The sequence below is a fragment of the Balaenoptera musculus genome, chromosome 3, assembly GCF_009873245.2.
Source record: "Balaenoptera musculus isolate JJ_BM4_2016_0621 chromosome 3, mBalMus1.pri.v3, whole genome shotgun sequence".
Classification (NCBI taxonomy): Eukaryota; Metazoa; Chordata; class Mammalia; order Artiodactyla; family Balaenopteridae; genus Balaenoptera; species Balaenoptera musculus.
The window spans coordinates 36,379,157-36,394,843 of record NC_045787.1 but is presented as its reverse complement, the minus strand read 5'-3'; the positions used below and the strand labels follow the sequence as shown (position 1 = coordinate 36,394,843).

At 36.4% G+C, this 15,687-nt stretch overlaps 1 protein-coding gene across 1 annotated transcript in view; it reads left to right on the top strand.

The window, feature by feature from the left end:
• Positions 1-9,839, top strand: part of HCN1 (hyperpolarization activated cyclic nucleotide gated potassium channel 1) — a 373,683-nt gene extending 363,844 nt beyond the window's left edge. The window contains exons 7-8 of the mRNA XM_036845442.1: positions 2,922-3,086; positions 6,315-9,839. Of these exons, the coding sequence (XP_036701337.1) occupies positions 2,922-3,086; positions 6,315-7,183 (1,034 nt within the window). The 3' untranslated portion in view covers positions 7,184-9,839. The remainder of the gene's footprint in view (positions 1-2,921; positions 3,087-6,314) is intronic.
• The last annotated feature ends 5,848 nt before the right edge of the window (positions 9,840-15,687 follow it).

Genomic DNA, 15,687 nt, shown 5'->3' with positions numbered 1-15,687 from the left:
AGAACAATCACCCATAATCCCCATCCCCCAGAAATAACTACCATTAGCATTCTGATGCATTTCCTCCCAGTGTCTACATATTTTTTTTTAATAATTGAAGTACAATTAACCTACAACACTATGTTAGTTCTAGGTGCACAACTCTTTTAACCTTTCTCCTAGATTTATGTTTGGTTGGGCTACTACCTTTAATGTATATTTGCCTTTACCAATGAGATTTTTTCTTTTATAACTTTCATATTTCTATTTCTGTCCTTTTCTTTTTTGCTTAGAGAAGTACCTTTAACATTTCTTGTAAAACTGGTTGTGGTACTGAACTCTTTCAGCTTTTTCTTGTTTGTAAAAATCTCTATCTCTCTTTCCCATCTGAATGATAGCTTTGCTGGGTAGAGTATTCTTGGTTGTAGGTTTCTTCCTTTCATCACTTTAAACATATTATGCCACTCCCTTCTGGCCTGTGAAGTTTTTGGTGAAAACTCAGCTGATGATCTTATGCAAAGTTCCCTTGTGTGTTACTAGTTGCTTTTACTTTGCTGCTTTTAATATTCTCTCTTTATTGTTAACTTTTGCCATTTTAATTATAATGTGTCTTGGTGTGGTCCTCCTTGGGTTGATCCTCCTTGGGATTCTCTGTGCTTCCTGGACCTGGATGTTTGTTTCCTTTCACAGGTTAGGGAATTTTTTAGCTATTATTTCTTCAAATGTGTTCTCTGCCCCCTTTTCCTCTCTCTTCTCCTTCTGGGACTCCAATAATGCAAATGTTAGTATGCTTAATGTTGCCCCAGAGGTCCCTTAAACTATCCTAATTTTTTTTAAAAATCCTTTTTTCTGTTCAGATGGGTGATTTTTACTACTCTATCTTTCAATTTACTGATCCAGTCCTCTGTATCATCTAATGTACCTTTGATTCCTGCTGGTTCAGAGGCTGCTGGCTGCTGGTGGGTGGGGTTGGGTCCCAGCATGGCGGGCTGCATGGCGCAGAGAGTCCCAGGGCTGGTGCTGGCCCATTGGTGGATGGGGCTGGGTTCCAGTGTTAATAGGGTAGAGGGAGGATTCCAAAATGGTGCTTGCCAGCATCAGATTCCTTGGGGTATAATGAGCTCCCAAAAATGGATGCCACCAGCATCTGTGTCCTCAGGGTGTGTCCCAGTAGCCTCCTGCCAATCTAGGAGGCTCTAAAAGATCAGCAAGTAGGTCTGACCCAGGCTCCTTCAAATGACTGTTTCTGCGCAGGGCATTGGAGGGTGTGAGATTTTGTGTGCACCCTTCAAGAGTGGAGTCTCTACTTCCTACAACCCTCCAGCTCTCAAGAATGCAAGCCCCACTTGCCTTAAAGCCAGACTTTCTGGGGGTCATCTTTCTGGTGCAGGACCCACAGGCTGAGGAGCCCAATGTGGGGCTCAGACCCCTCTCTCCCTAAGGGGAATCTCTGCAATGGTGATTATCCTCCCATTTGTGGGTCACCTACCCAGGGTAACGGGTCTTGACTATACAGTGTGTCTATGTCTTCTACCCTTCTCGTTGTGGTTCCTTCTTTATATCTTTAGTTGTAGAAAATCTTTTCTTCTAGTCTTCAGGTCATTCTCATCAATAGTTGCTCTGTATGTATTTGTAATTTTGGTGTGCCCATGGGAGGAGGTGAGCTCAGGGTCTTCCTACTCTGCCATGTTGGCCCCATCACAATATTGTTTATTAAATTTGAAATGTTTACAAGCATGAACAGGAAACAACATAATTGGTGGCTTAGGTGGCATTTCCTAAAATCCTCTCAATTGCCAGATTGGTTCAGGTGCACTTCTTTAGTACTCCCACAGTGCCTGCCTTCTATATTATTGCTCTCACCAGCTTACATTTTAAATGAAATCTTAATTCAAATGAACTTTTTCTTTTTACTACCAGCATATAAGTAATACAGAAGTAGATATGATGTTTGATTCATGTTTCCAGCCCTAACATCAAGGACATAATGCTTACCACATAATTTACTCGCTATGTTTATCAACATGAACTGAAATTCTTTAAATAAGTTCAGAGGAGTGTGAATTTAGGCCTCTTTCAATAATTATTTTGCTTATTTCCTTTTGTTAGAAGACAGTGCATTTCAGAAACACTTCTCCCATTCCTTTTCTCAAATAGGTTATTTTGAAGCAAAGTTTTTCAATTATTTTAAATTTTTTAAAGAAGCAAAGTCTATAGAATTTTAATACATAAATTTTGGGAAATGAAATAGAAAATCTTCACTTTTATCATTTATTTATCTAGCTAATAAGAAAATCCAAGTTTGCAAATATTTGCTTACCATATATTGGGAATCAAAATTTCAACAAAAGATTTTCCTTAGAAATTACTTAAATGAAAAGCCCCTCTGTGCATTTGGAATATAATTTTTATACTGATCTTACTGGGAATATATGAACTACATAAAGCATTCCTATGATGCATACATCTGAACCTGTGATTCAATTTTGCTTAATCATAAGGCTTTCTAAGCCAATGATTTTGGGCTCGCTTTGGTTTCTGTCTATATAATACCATCTGCTCTCTGCCTTCCAGAATTCATAAGAACTTCTATCTGAGAATAGTCTCTTCCTGTTTTCAACTCCATTTTGGATTTATTATTCTTTTTTCTGCATATTTTTGTTTCAGGTGAATTGGAATGGGAGCTGGAAGAAGATAATTTTGTTACAGTCTTCCCTTTGAACCAAAAGCCTCAATTGTTTAAAAAAAAAAGAATATTTTAAGATTGAGTATTAGCAATTGGGCACTTTTAATTATCAGAAGGGATTTCCTGATGATAAAATAGAAAATGTTACTAATCATTGGTTTCTCACACCATGAGACTTTTTTCTTTTAGTTGTGGTAGGTCTTAATGGCCTTTTAAAGAAAATTGCCAAACAAATCTTTCTTCTTTGTTTTTATAGAGATTTGCCTGTTGACCAAGGGACGGCGCACTGCCAGTGTTCGAGCTGATACGTATTGTCGTCTTTATTCGCTTTCTGTGGACAATTTCAACGAGGTCCTGGAGGAATATCCAATGATGAGAAGAGCCTTTGAGACAGTAGCCATTGACCGACTAGACCGGATAGGTACTCTGTTCAGTTTTCTTCTTTGTGCACAATTCAGTTTTAATCTAGTGGGCTGATACATATTTGCAATCATAAGTCCCAAATGCTAGTATATAGATTGCTTATTAATTAACATAGAAATATAGAAATAGCAATTAGCTCTAGCCATATTTCTAGAAAGATCTGAGGCTCTATCTAACTTTCTCTTCTAAGTATTCTAGGTTTGTTTATTCATCTCTATTTTTGCTAGCTACGCAATCTGATTTCACCAGTGATACCAAAACAATGTGAATCTTAAGGTAAAAAACAATGATTAAAAATTCTACACAGCATTAAAATAGAACTAAAAATGCAATAGTATGAGTCTACATTACAAAATAAATTTTATCACAAGCTTTTTTTTTCATTTTTAAGGATCAACTTTACATTTATTCTTATATTAAGAATTGAAAACTTGTGCATTTTCATTGTCTAAGTAGAAACTTCTTGAAATGTTTGTAATACAGACTCAAGCAGAAAAAGCCTTAATAGAAGTGCCCACATAGATGCTTTACTTTGCAAACATCAACTTATCTTAAAATCTTCTCTGCTCTCAAATAAAAATATGTAAGTTAGACCTTACTAGTTACACTAGCTTAAAGATTTGAATAATTGCCATAGTAAAGTTAGATCAGATTGGCTTGCTGTTAACTTCCCAAGATACGCTAGAACATTCTGATGTCAGAAGGTGTTATGCATTCGTCTTCCATACCCAGATCTCCTCCTGCACCCTACCCTCCTCTGTTCCCTTTTCCTGCTTAACTCTACTAGCCTTCATATCTCAGTTTAGACATCACTTCCCTGTAGAAACCTTCTTTGACCTTCCACCCCCTTAATAGTCTGAGTACCCTGGAGATGTTCTCCCATACTCCTGGGAAGTTCCTCCATCACAGCACTGCTTTTATTATTTAAATTGCTCTAGAGATGCTAAGCTTTATGAATGTAGAGATCATGTCTAATTCACTTACATTCACAGTACCTAGTACACAATGAATATTGTTGAAGAGAGTTAGGGAGGGATGAAGGAATCAATGAACTCAAAGGAGACTGGGGTTGGGATCACTGGAAAGTAAACAAAGAGATACTTCAACTGCTTCATTTTTATTAAAGGTAAGGACTTTTGATCGACGTATGGTTGTGTCAGCTTTTCTTCTGCACTTTACGTCTTTCTTTTCTTCTATATTGGTAGGATAACAGACTGCATAAGGATCTGAAATTAGGTTAGGAGAAGTAAATGTAGTATTTGGACATTACCATTAGACACAGCACACATATTAAAAATCTTATTGATAACTTAGAGGTGTAACAGGACGGAGTGTCCAGAAGACAGTGCCCATAAAAGAAGCGAGTATACCTAAAAGCATCTTTACTTAATTTGAAAATAACTTCCCTCTTTGTGGTATGTGAGTGTTCATGGTAGAGCCAGAGGAAAAAATATGAGTTTTTTTCCTAAGCCAGCTAAACATATTTTGCAAAAGCATCAAAATCAGGATATTTCAATAGAGAATTTCTGTTAATCTGATAGAGCATCACCTTCATCTAACTTATTACAGTTAGTTTTTTATAAGAAAGTTTGCATGAAACGGTTTGCAATCAATAATATAGGCAATAAAATTGCTAGTGAGCACCAGTATTTGCATTTTTAATCTTCACAAAATTCTAACAGTGCATTAAAAGTGATAGTATTTTTCCACAAAGTCCCAGATACTTAGATTATGAAATGTTGACTATTCACATGATCACAAAGAAATATTATCCTTCTCAGTGTTGTGGCCATTGCTTATAAATGCATATATTATAGTTAATTAAGGGAATATGCAAAGTAAGCATTTATGTTTTCTACGAACATAGAAGTCTTTGTTCTTTGGGAAATTAGGACAATTCTGTAAGGAGAGAGATAGCTATTCATTTTGGCAGTCATTTAAAATGATTGCCTTTCCCAGCAGCCAAGTAAATTATATCATACATTTCCATTTGAAAATATTCCTTGTTAGTTTAGATGTGATACTTTATTTAGTGATATGGCAAATTGATTTATTTTTCAGTTACCATATTTACCTAGGTGATGATGCCATTAAAAAGTCACTGATTTTCCCCTCTTACATCAACCTACAATTGGCGCTAATTGTTATTTTGCCAGAGAATATCTCCTTATTGCAAACCACTCCAAAGACAATAGCGAGAAGGAGAGGTAGTACTTACTGAGGTTCTAGAATGAGCTGAGAGCTTGCCATACATTATGCCCCTGGATCTTCACAACAACCTCTCAGAAGAGGAAAGATTATGAAATAGTTCTCAATCTGGCTGCACACAAGAATCCCCTGGGGAAAGTTTATTTTAAAGTACCAAAATCTGGACCCGTGTCTGTTTATTCTGATTTAATTGTTAGGGTGCAGATGGAAATAAGTAACTCTTAAATCTCTAGCGATGACAAAAATATGCAGGTAGAGTAGAGAATCACTGGTGTAGGGCACTGGTCAAAAGCAAAGGCCTTTGCTTCTCAAACTTGCATGTGACAATTACCAGGGGATCATAGTAAAAGGCAGCATCTGGTGCAGCAAGTGGATGAGGCCCAGCAGACTTCATTTCCAGCGAACACTCAACATGATATAGATGTGGCTGCTTCATATTCCGTCGTAAATCTGATCAGATCTACTGGTTTCCTGTCCCAGCTCTGTCACTTATTAACTATGTTTTCTTGGGCATTACTCTTAACCTTCTTATGTTCCAGTCTCCTTTTGGGTGAAGTGGGATTATGAGCACACTTACCGCAGAGTTGTGGATTAAATAAAATAAATCTGCCTAAAGCCTTGGGTAGGGTGCCTGTCACATAGTATGTATTCCATTGTCCTTTCTTGAAAAAGAAGCTTTAAACTGAAATCTTGATTTCAGGCCCATCCTGATCCAAATGCCCTTTCTCCTCCCAAGGTAGCCCTCATGCAAATCTCTCCATTTCTTCTGTAAGATGGCTTTTGCCATATTACAGACTTTTCAACTTGACTCGTGTAGAAGGTAAGATTTCCCAGAAAGATACAGGAAGCGTGAGAGACAGGAGCCGTGTGTCTATTTGGTGTCTAAAGGAGAGTGCTTGGCTTTTAAGCCTCTTCTATGAAACACTGCCATCATTCTGTTTGCAGGATCCACTCGCGCTTGGAATTGTCATCAGTCACTTATAGACTTTCTAAGTGCCTATCTTCCTTTCGCTGACAGGAAAGAAAAATTCAATTCTTCTGCAAAAGTTCCAGAAGGATCTGAACACTGGAGTTTTCAACAATCAGGAGAACGAGATCCTGAAGCAGATTGTGAAACACGACAGGGAGATGGTGCAGGCAATCGCTCCCATCAGTTACCCTCAAATGACAGCCCTGAACTCCACGTCCTCAGCTACCACCCCGACCTCTCGCGGGAGGACACAGTCTCCGCCGGTGTACACAGCGACCAGTCTGTCTCATGGCAACCTGCACTCCCCCAGCCCCAGCACGCAGACCCCCCAGCCGTCGGCCATCCTCTCGCCCTGCTCCTACACCACCGCGGTCTGCAGCCCTCCCGTTCAGAGCCCGCTAGCCACTCGAACTTTCCACTACGCCTCCCCCACTGCTTCCCAGCTGTCACTCATTCAGCAGCAGGCACAGCAGCCGCTGCAGACCAAGCAGCAGTCCCAGGCTCCACAGACACCCGGCGGCAGCTCCGCACCGAAAAACGAAGTGCACAAGAGCACGCAGGCGCTTCACAACACCAGCCTGACCCGAGAAGTCAGGCCCCTGTCGGCCTCGCAGCCCTCGCTGCCCCATGAGGTTTCCACCCTGATTTCCAGACCGCATCCCACTGTGGGCGAGTCCCTGGCGTCCATCCCTCCGCCCGTGACCACAGTGCACGGCTCGGGCCTGCAGGCAGGGAGCAGGGGCACGGTCCCCCAGCGGGTCACCCTGTTCCGACAGATGTCATCGGGAGCCATCCCCCCCAGCCGAGGGGTCCCACCGGCACCCCCTCCACCAGCAGCCGCTCATCAGAGGGAGTCTTCCTCAGTCTTACATACAGACCCAGAGAGAGAAAAGCCACGATTTGCTTCAAATTTATGATCCCTGCTGATTGTCAAAGCAGAAAGAAATACTCTGATAAACTGAGAATATTCTCAGATCTTATTTTATTCTATCTCCTGATAGATCCCTATAGCCTACTATGAAGAGATATTTTAGACAGCTCTGGCCTACATGCAAAATGTAAAATATATATATATATATACACATATGCTATTAAATCTATATCTAAAAATCTCAAGAAAAGTTCAAAAGACTTGTTTAGCATTCAGTGTTTTATGTCTTCCTTTCTTTAAATCATTAAAGGATTTAAAATGTTGTTGTAAGATTATTTATTTTTAACCTACTTTTACTTAATTCCTTTGATATATGTATTTCTCTATTTTATGAAGAGTTCTTGGATTCAATGGAAACAAAACTCTGATTTTAAAAAGGCAACTCAAGTGAGCTACTAAACAGCACCAATCAAAACTCTTCTCATTAGCAGTGTCTCTGCATCTAAATTGTTAATCATTAGTTACGGAGGATTAAATAGCAAGTCCCTTTTCTAGATCTAAATTGTATTTTGGTGCTTTGAATTTTGAATTAGGTTAAAGAACACACCATATGCTTGGCCATGGTAGGAGACTAGCATTGCCACTGTTATGACTGTCTCTAACCACAAACATGTCCATTGATCTTCCAGAAAGCTGAGGGGATATTTCTCTTCATGTGTTATCGAACTTTTACCAAGACTTAATCAATGTTAGTTGTAAATAACTTTTTCAACCCAAACAAAGATAGCTATTCTGTGCTGTGTGAAGGTAAAAGTCATCGTTTAAGAACTTAGTTTTATTGCTTCACTTCAAAACTTAGAGTTTTAAATTTTACAAAACCTAATTGTGACAGTTATTCAACTGTAATGCAATGGCTTGAAACCTACAATATTATTTTAACCTGCAATGTTTTATGCAAAATTGTATGCTCGATTCTACAAATTGCTTGTCTTACACCAAAAATCATTACTTTTCTTCCTTCTTGCCATAATCAAGCATCTGAAAATAGTCCCTGCATGCTTTTTGGAAAAAAAAAAATACGTTCAAAGCAGTCATTGTAGGGAAAGGCTTACAGTATTTCTCATTTCTGGAAAAGTATAACCATTCATTAATTGCCTATCTTAAAATTCCTATAAGGCTGACTTGGATCTCTGACTTAAGTATAGAAGTGAGGTTTTCACTTTCATTTAATGTTATTATATTATTATTATTATCATCATTTAAATACTGATTTGTAAACCACAGCTTGATTTGGAGTTGCCAGTGTGTTCTGTGTCTTCACTGTAATTGGTAGTTTACTGCGGTGTTAATTTAAAAAAATAAATACACTATAGCATCATATCTGTTTGGGAACACACACTTCGCTCTTTGTGTATTGTAACTAAATGGTTAGTAAATCTTAAGACATGTGGTGACTAACATAGCCCTTAGGTGGGAGGTTTGTTATTTTATATGTGCTGAAAAAAGTACAGACATGGTGACAGCAAGCAGGGGTCAAACTGAATGTCTGTGAGCATCGTTTTTCTTGTTTGTCTGTTTCCTTGACTCTTTTCATGATCTGTGAACATCTGCTTCTTCTCAAAGAAGTCCCTTAGAAAGCATTTGTGCCTAACACATCCCACGAATGTGGTGATGACAGGAACACAATTGGAAGATTCCTAATAACCGACTTCTGTAAATAACCCCAGTTAAGAGAATGACCTAAAGTGGAAGTCTTCCGTATCTCTGACACTGGTGATACATTTAAGAAGAACTTAACAAAGATTACACATTAAATGGGGCAGGGCCTCCAGATAGACTTGAGGACAGAAAACAAAAACAAAAACAAAAGCAAAAACTCTAAAATGGATCCATGCTGCCTGTTATGCCTTTTATGGATATAATACTTATAATATCAAAATGAGTTGTTATGTTTAATTTCTAACAGATCCCAGCTTGTGTGGAAGGAATCAACCGTGCTAGTCAGTGTGATGTTATCATGAATGTGCTGGTGACCTCTGATGGCGCATCAGGGACGGTGTGAAAAAGGGACTGTTCAGTCTACCTAGAACCTATGTGGAAGCTTCAAGACCATTTATATATCAGTACAAAACTCTTTTATTTTATTAAAATATTGAGAATTAACTTCGATTTATTAAGATCATGTATTGGTCCTTTAAATTACTAAAGGTTTACATTTGATAGGACTAACGGGTTTGGTAGTGAAATATTTTTATATATATAAATTTTTTTTTTTATTTTGAGCACTATTGGGAAATCTAAGCAAAATTGAATTGCATGGTCTTTCAGTGCAACCATAAAATTTTTATTCACTTTGTAATAGAATGGACAAAAAAAAACCCTAAGGTTTATATGTCAAACTAATAAAGTGGTACAGGGTAAATTAAATACATATATATGTATGAATATATATACTTAGGTTAAAAAAAATTGACTCACATTCCTGTAACATAAAAGTCCATTGCTAGTTGAAAAGTGACCTCTTTTCTCTGTATATAGGTAAACCCATAAGTATGGAGTTTTAAACTGTACAGAAAGAAATGTATGATTGAAAAGATTGGTCTTTCTGCTGCTGGGAAAATAGTAAAATAGCTGATTCTTACAACTGTATGATCAGGGACAAGTTAGAGAATTTCTTTTGTCTTTGCTCAAAGCCATACATATATAAAGATTATTAATAAATTCAACAGAAAATAAACTAAAATCATGAATATTTTATTTTATCAATATACTCTAATCAAACATTTTGTTTTATTAAAGAGTACAGATTTGCCTCTGTCTTTCTATCTTTACATCATAAGATTGCCAAGAGGGCTTTTATTTGGTAATCATCGTAAAATTAATTATAGGTATTCTCTAACTGTAGAAAGAAAAGAACTTAAATAGAACATGGATTTTCCAGCTATTCCTGTGTTTTTTACCTCTTCTATAATGTACAAGTTGAGGGGTTTTTTTCAATTCTTCACACTGTACTTCTTTAGCACGTGGTGGTTGTCCAATTTCAAAATACAGGCATTTCTGTGCTATTATTGGATAGGGGGATGAGAAATAATTGCCCTATAGTTTACATGTACAAACCTATTCTATGATAGCCTTCGGTCTTGCAAAGGCTTCAGACGGTGACAGAACCTCCGCATACAAGTGGATTTTGAATCAAACCCAAAACGTGAGATAGAGTATATTGCAGTGAGTGCAGGATTCTCAAAAACTCTCAGGAAAAATGGCAGGAGTGCAAATAGATTATAGTCATCAAATAAATAGCCTGTCTCCCAGTCTCTGTCACCACTTCTTAAGTGAATAATTCCCAGATGGATGCTGCCCCACTTTCCAAAGGTGGTTGCTTTTCCAGTTACAAACTTAAACGAGCATAACATCTGGAAGACACTATAAAGTACACAGTCGAGTTACTAGAATAATCCTAATGGACTTGGGTGATTTAAACAATATGATGTGTTTTGAATTTTAGGTGTATTATTTCAAATCCTGAATTATTTACACTTCAAAGTACAAGCGATCTCTACTGTCTTTCAGGCTTATTTTTAAAGACTCCACGCCTTTTCTTTTCACTTAAGTGTTTATATTTGTTAATTTTACTATGCTACTTTGCCACTGTGGATCTCACTTTCATCATTTATAACAAGGTTTCTCTCCCTTCTACCTCTAGCCTTCTAGAATATGTGCCATAAAACCCAGATGTGATTATTTTGTTCCTATGCACTACACCTAGCAAAGTTTTATTACACGCTCTATTTGAAAAATTGCTCATACTGTGCAATAGGAAAGAAATGAGGTCCTTATAGGATAATTGGATGCTGAACATCAATAGCTGAAAGGAATGGTCAGAAATTTTTAAAAGTGTGACTGGCTGCATGCTCTGAATTGTAGTTCTTTTTTTTTTTTTTTTTTTTTTTGAGCATCATGTGCTTCTAACTCAGATCTTTTCTTTTTTTTTTTTTTAATTAATTTATTTTTGGCTGCGTTGTGTCTTCATGCTGCGTGCGGGCTTTCTCTAGTTGCAGCGAGTGAGGGCGGGCTACTGTTCGTTGCAGTGCACAGGCTTATTGCGGTGGCTTCTCTGGTTGCAGAGCACGGGCTCTAGAGCGCAGGCTCAGTAGTTGTGGCACAGGGGCTTAGCTGCTCCATAGCATGTGGGATCCTCCCCGACCAGGGCTCAAACCCATGTCCCCTGCATCACAGGTGGATTCCTAACCACTGCACCACCGGGGAAGTCCCTGACTTGTTAGCTCTATGACTTTATTCACTCTGTCCTTTTTCCAAGAAAATAGGATGGAAGAAAGAAGATTTGCTATTGTATTCAGGGTTAAGTATACCTGCTACTGACACTCAAAAGCAGTGACTTTCTTAAGTAATTTTGATCCTTTTTAAAAAATAACATCTATATTTTATAAACTGGCCAACAGTGAAGTCAATCATGAAGAAAATCTCCGCTTTTAAAAGAGAACAAAGAAAGTAGAAAGTACCTTGCCTAAATTCATCAAGGATTTATAATAGAAGCAAACTGGCCATATTCCTCCTCCTCCCATTTTGGAGTTTTTCACCAGAGGCCACATTCCTTCCTTCTCTGGGAGCAATTGACATTTCCATTAATATCTGTCCTTTTGTTCTTCATCGTTTCCTTCATAGCTTCAGGGTGTGAAAGCATGAACTTCTCTATACAGGAAAAATTTTATGATATATTCACAAATCTGCCACCAGAAAAAGATAATTTTATTATAATTGTTTAGAAGAAAATATTAGTGATTTTGTAATACTCGATTGCTTTTCAGTTTTGATAACTCCCTCAATTGTATTGAAAAGGTGTAGTTTTGAGTTGCTCAAAGTATGATATTTTGATATCTAACGTAATGAAGTATTTCATTTGAGAAATATTAAATAGTATTTAATGGATAAAAAACTTGCATATACTATATAGCATATAGTCTCCATATAACTCCATGCTAAAAATCAAAGATAGATATTAACAATATTGGCTTATAAACAAGCATATGGAAAGATTCAAGTGATTGTCCTCTTCACAGTAATTACCTTAAAATGCTAAACATATATCCCAAAGCCAGTAGCATGAGTCAAAATATATTTGACCACCCAATTCAGAACATCTAAGGACCAGTAGCAAGTTGATATGAGTATCCTCAACTGTGGTTTATCTCTACTTGGTAACAGTAAATTCCATTTTGGGAGTCAGCCAAAACTCATTTGAAGTCCAATTTTCTTCATACAGTCAATGATCTAGCTTGGCATCACTATTTGCGATCAAAAACAATTATGATTATTTTTATGTGTGGCTCATAAATTGTCTCTGAAGGCCTTTTAGACATGTTCCAAGACCCTTTAGATATGTATAGCTTCCCAAATTCAAACTCTCAAGATTCTAAACATCTGTAATATTTATCTATAAAGGTCTAGTAACTATAGCTTTATATATAACCTAAGGTGTTTTGTTTATTTTTTACTCTAATAGAAGAACAATGATCAAATCTATTGATTTGGGCTTGTTTTGCATAGTTCTTTTTGAAAGGATGATTATTTACCTTACATATGACATCCTATATTTCTGTGAATAAACAGTATTAAATTTTAATTTCTCCATATTTGAAACTCTCAGAAAATAGCTTCTTAAGTTGGTACCTGTAATGAAAGCTTAGTCTTTCCCAAGCTAGTTTATTATTAGCCTTTACGTGAACCACATAAGCAGAATTCTACTACATGATTTTGTTAATTACTCCAAGATATGAATGTTTGCAAGCTTTGAGACTTTATTTTTTTATTAAAACAATTTGTCATATAAATTGATTACAAACATATGTCAAAATTAGTTCAAACTTGACAAGAGAGTTCTGAGTAAGCCAATCCAAACATTCCATCTAGGTTGAACTATTTTGTAAGAAAAATAAAAAGATCAGTTTAACAATCATTTTTTAGAAAATTATCTGGTTAAAGATTATCAACCTCTTCATAAATTTGAGTATTAGTAGAGTGAGGAAATATTCCCAGTAAAGATCTTAACTTCCTGAAATTCTGTCAGAAAATTGCTCAAGCATTTTAACATGAATGGTAACTGCTTTCCAAAAGGACGGTAAAATATGTCCCAGAAAAAGTTCTGGCCCTAAGTAGGTCTAAGAAATACCTTTTTCCTTTAAGTTGTAAAATATATTGTATGACAGTAAAAGGTAAACTTTTCTGCACACTTTTCAAGTGACTTCAATAATTATATCTACCTAAAGAATTAGTTTATAGCTGCAAAATGTTGTGTCTGTGATAGCCCATCAAAAGTAATTCCTATTTTCTCAGCATATTCTCAAAACACATGTTTCTTTCATGGCAAAAAATAGCATAGTTTCTTGCAAAAAAAAGTTGTGACACTTCTAAAGATGCTGCATCTCTCCAGATTAGGAAGTATTTGACAGAAAGGCTTATGTTCTATAAGGAGATCATGACTTTGAAAATTTTGAAAACTGACTTTTTTCATTTATTTTAGATCTGAGAGGAAGAAAAATTAGGGGAATTGACCACCAGCCAAAAACTGACACTTCACATCTCCGTTCTTAAGCTATCCTAATCTAATCTTCTATACATCAACGCAATTCAAGACTTCTACCTCCCCACCTTACCAGGAATTGTTTTAGGATCCAAAGGGGCTACAGGCCCTTGGATTCACAAGGAAACAAACTTTGCCAACAATATACATTGGAGGAGCAATTCAAGTACAGTGCATGAAAAGAGGAAAAGTGACACTGAAGGAGATCAAATATATACATGAAAAGAGCTTTAAATACTCATTTTGATAGTGAAGAGTGTCACCTTATTAATTCTAAAGAACAAAAAGGAATATGACATAGACGAGCTTATGAAGATCTACTTTAGAATATGTGGCATAGAATTTGGTTCATTATGGAGGGGCTGATTGTTGTCTTCACTTATTACCACATTCTCTCTTCCTACTTCCTTTCTGGTATATTTTCATAGATTCCTCAATCTCTTTAAAGATGTTTTCTATGAACCTTTTGTAACAATGTATCTAATAATCTCCTTATTTGTTATGACAAGTCTTCTCAAATAATCACATACTCTTGTTTATAATGTAGCTAAAAATGTATTCCTTAAGCAAAAATATGCATTTCAAAGGAAGTCACAAAGTTTTATAAGTAACAAATAAAATAATGAGGCAGAACTAGTTAGTTTATAACGGTGAAAGTGAAGGGAGAAGCCATAGGTTATAAGAACTCAGTTTCAACATATTAGAAATATAAGATACATTAGGAAGGAGGAAATTTTTGGAAAACATTGAGATATTTTTATGCCTATGTTTCAGACCTAATCTTACATCTTATCCATGAGATATTAACCAGAGCATCAATATAAATCCTGGGTACTTCCCTTCAAAAAAAAAGTCACTATTTTGGAGAGGGGAGGGTATAGATTGAACTAAGACTGTGAAAAGGTCTGAAAATGTGGCCTGTTCAGAAATAAGAAAGAACTAAAATGCAGCTTTTCAACTGAAAAAAAAGCAAACCCATTGGTGGACAAAGAATGGCTCAGCAGGAGGGGATATCTCTAGGTGATTAGGGCAGGACACACAGAGGGTTTCTGCTACTGCTAGAGCATACTCAAGAGTGAAAGGTTGTCAAAGGATTACAGAACTTAAACACAAGAAATCCACTAGTACTATATACACTCACACAAAACTGCATACTATCAAAGATACATATCGTCTCCTGTACTTGCAACAGCAGAATTCTTTTTTGTTAAGAGCTCCAATCTAATGGGTACCAATCCCTAGAGTGTGTGGGTTTGTATAGGCAAAAAGGGAAATAAAAAAATAAATTTCTGATGTATGTAACTATGTACTAGTATTTATACATTAATTTTTAAACTATTTTACCACAAGTACCTTTTTATAAGGTCTGATTCACATTACACATAACAAACAACATGTATTCATTAAAAATTTGTTTTATTCCATCAATGACACTCATCTCAGAAGAGTAATGGGATTATTACAAAATATTAGTTATAAAAAAGGGGTATAGATAGGGTTAAGAACCATTGTCCTAAATACTGATACGTATAGGGATTTGTGCTGTAGTCTCTGTATTAACATTACTGCTAAACAGATTTCTAATTTTTATATAACAGTACATTTTATAATAGAAAGTAAATATTTGGAGTTGGGAAGAATAAACGTGGGTAAGAATAGGCAGCAGCAAGGGAAAAGTTGTCAAATTAATTTGAAAATAAGAATTGGACTATATTTCCTACAGGTTTCCTCTTATCAGATTTATAAAATTTAAAATGCAGAATATAATTATTAAAAATAACCTAGAAATAGAAGGATCATGGGCCTTATTTTGCAATAATTAATTAATTAATCAATTAATCAACCACTCAATCTTGCAGACTGCCCAGCAGTAGCTGATTCTTTGAACAGCCAGAGGGCTCACCAGGATGGTAACATCTAAAGAAGGTCTGTTAGTCCTTTTATCCATAATA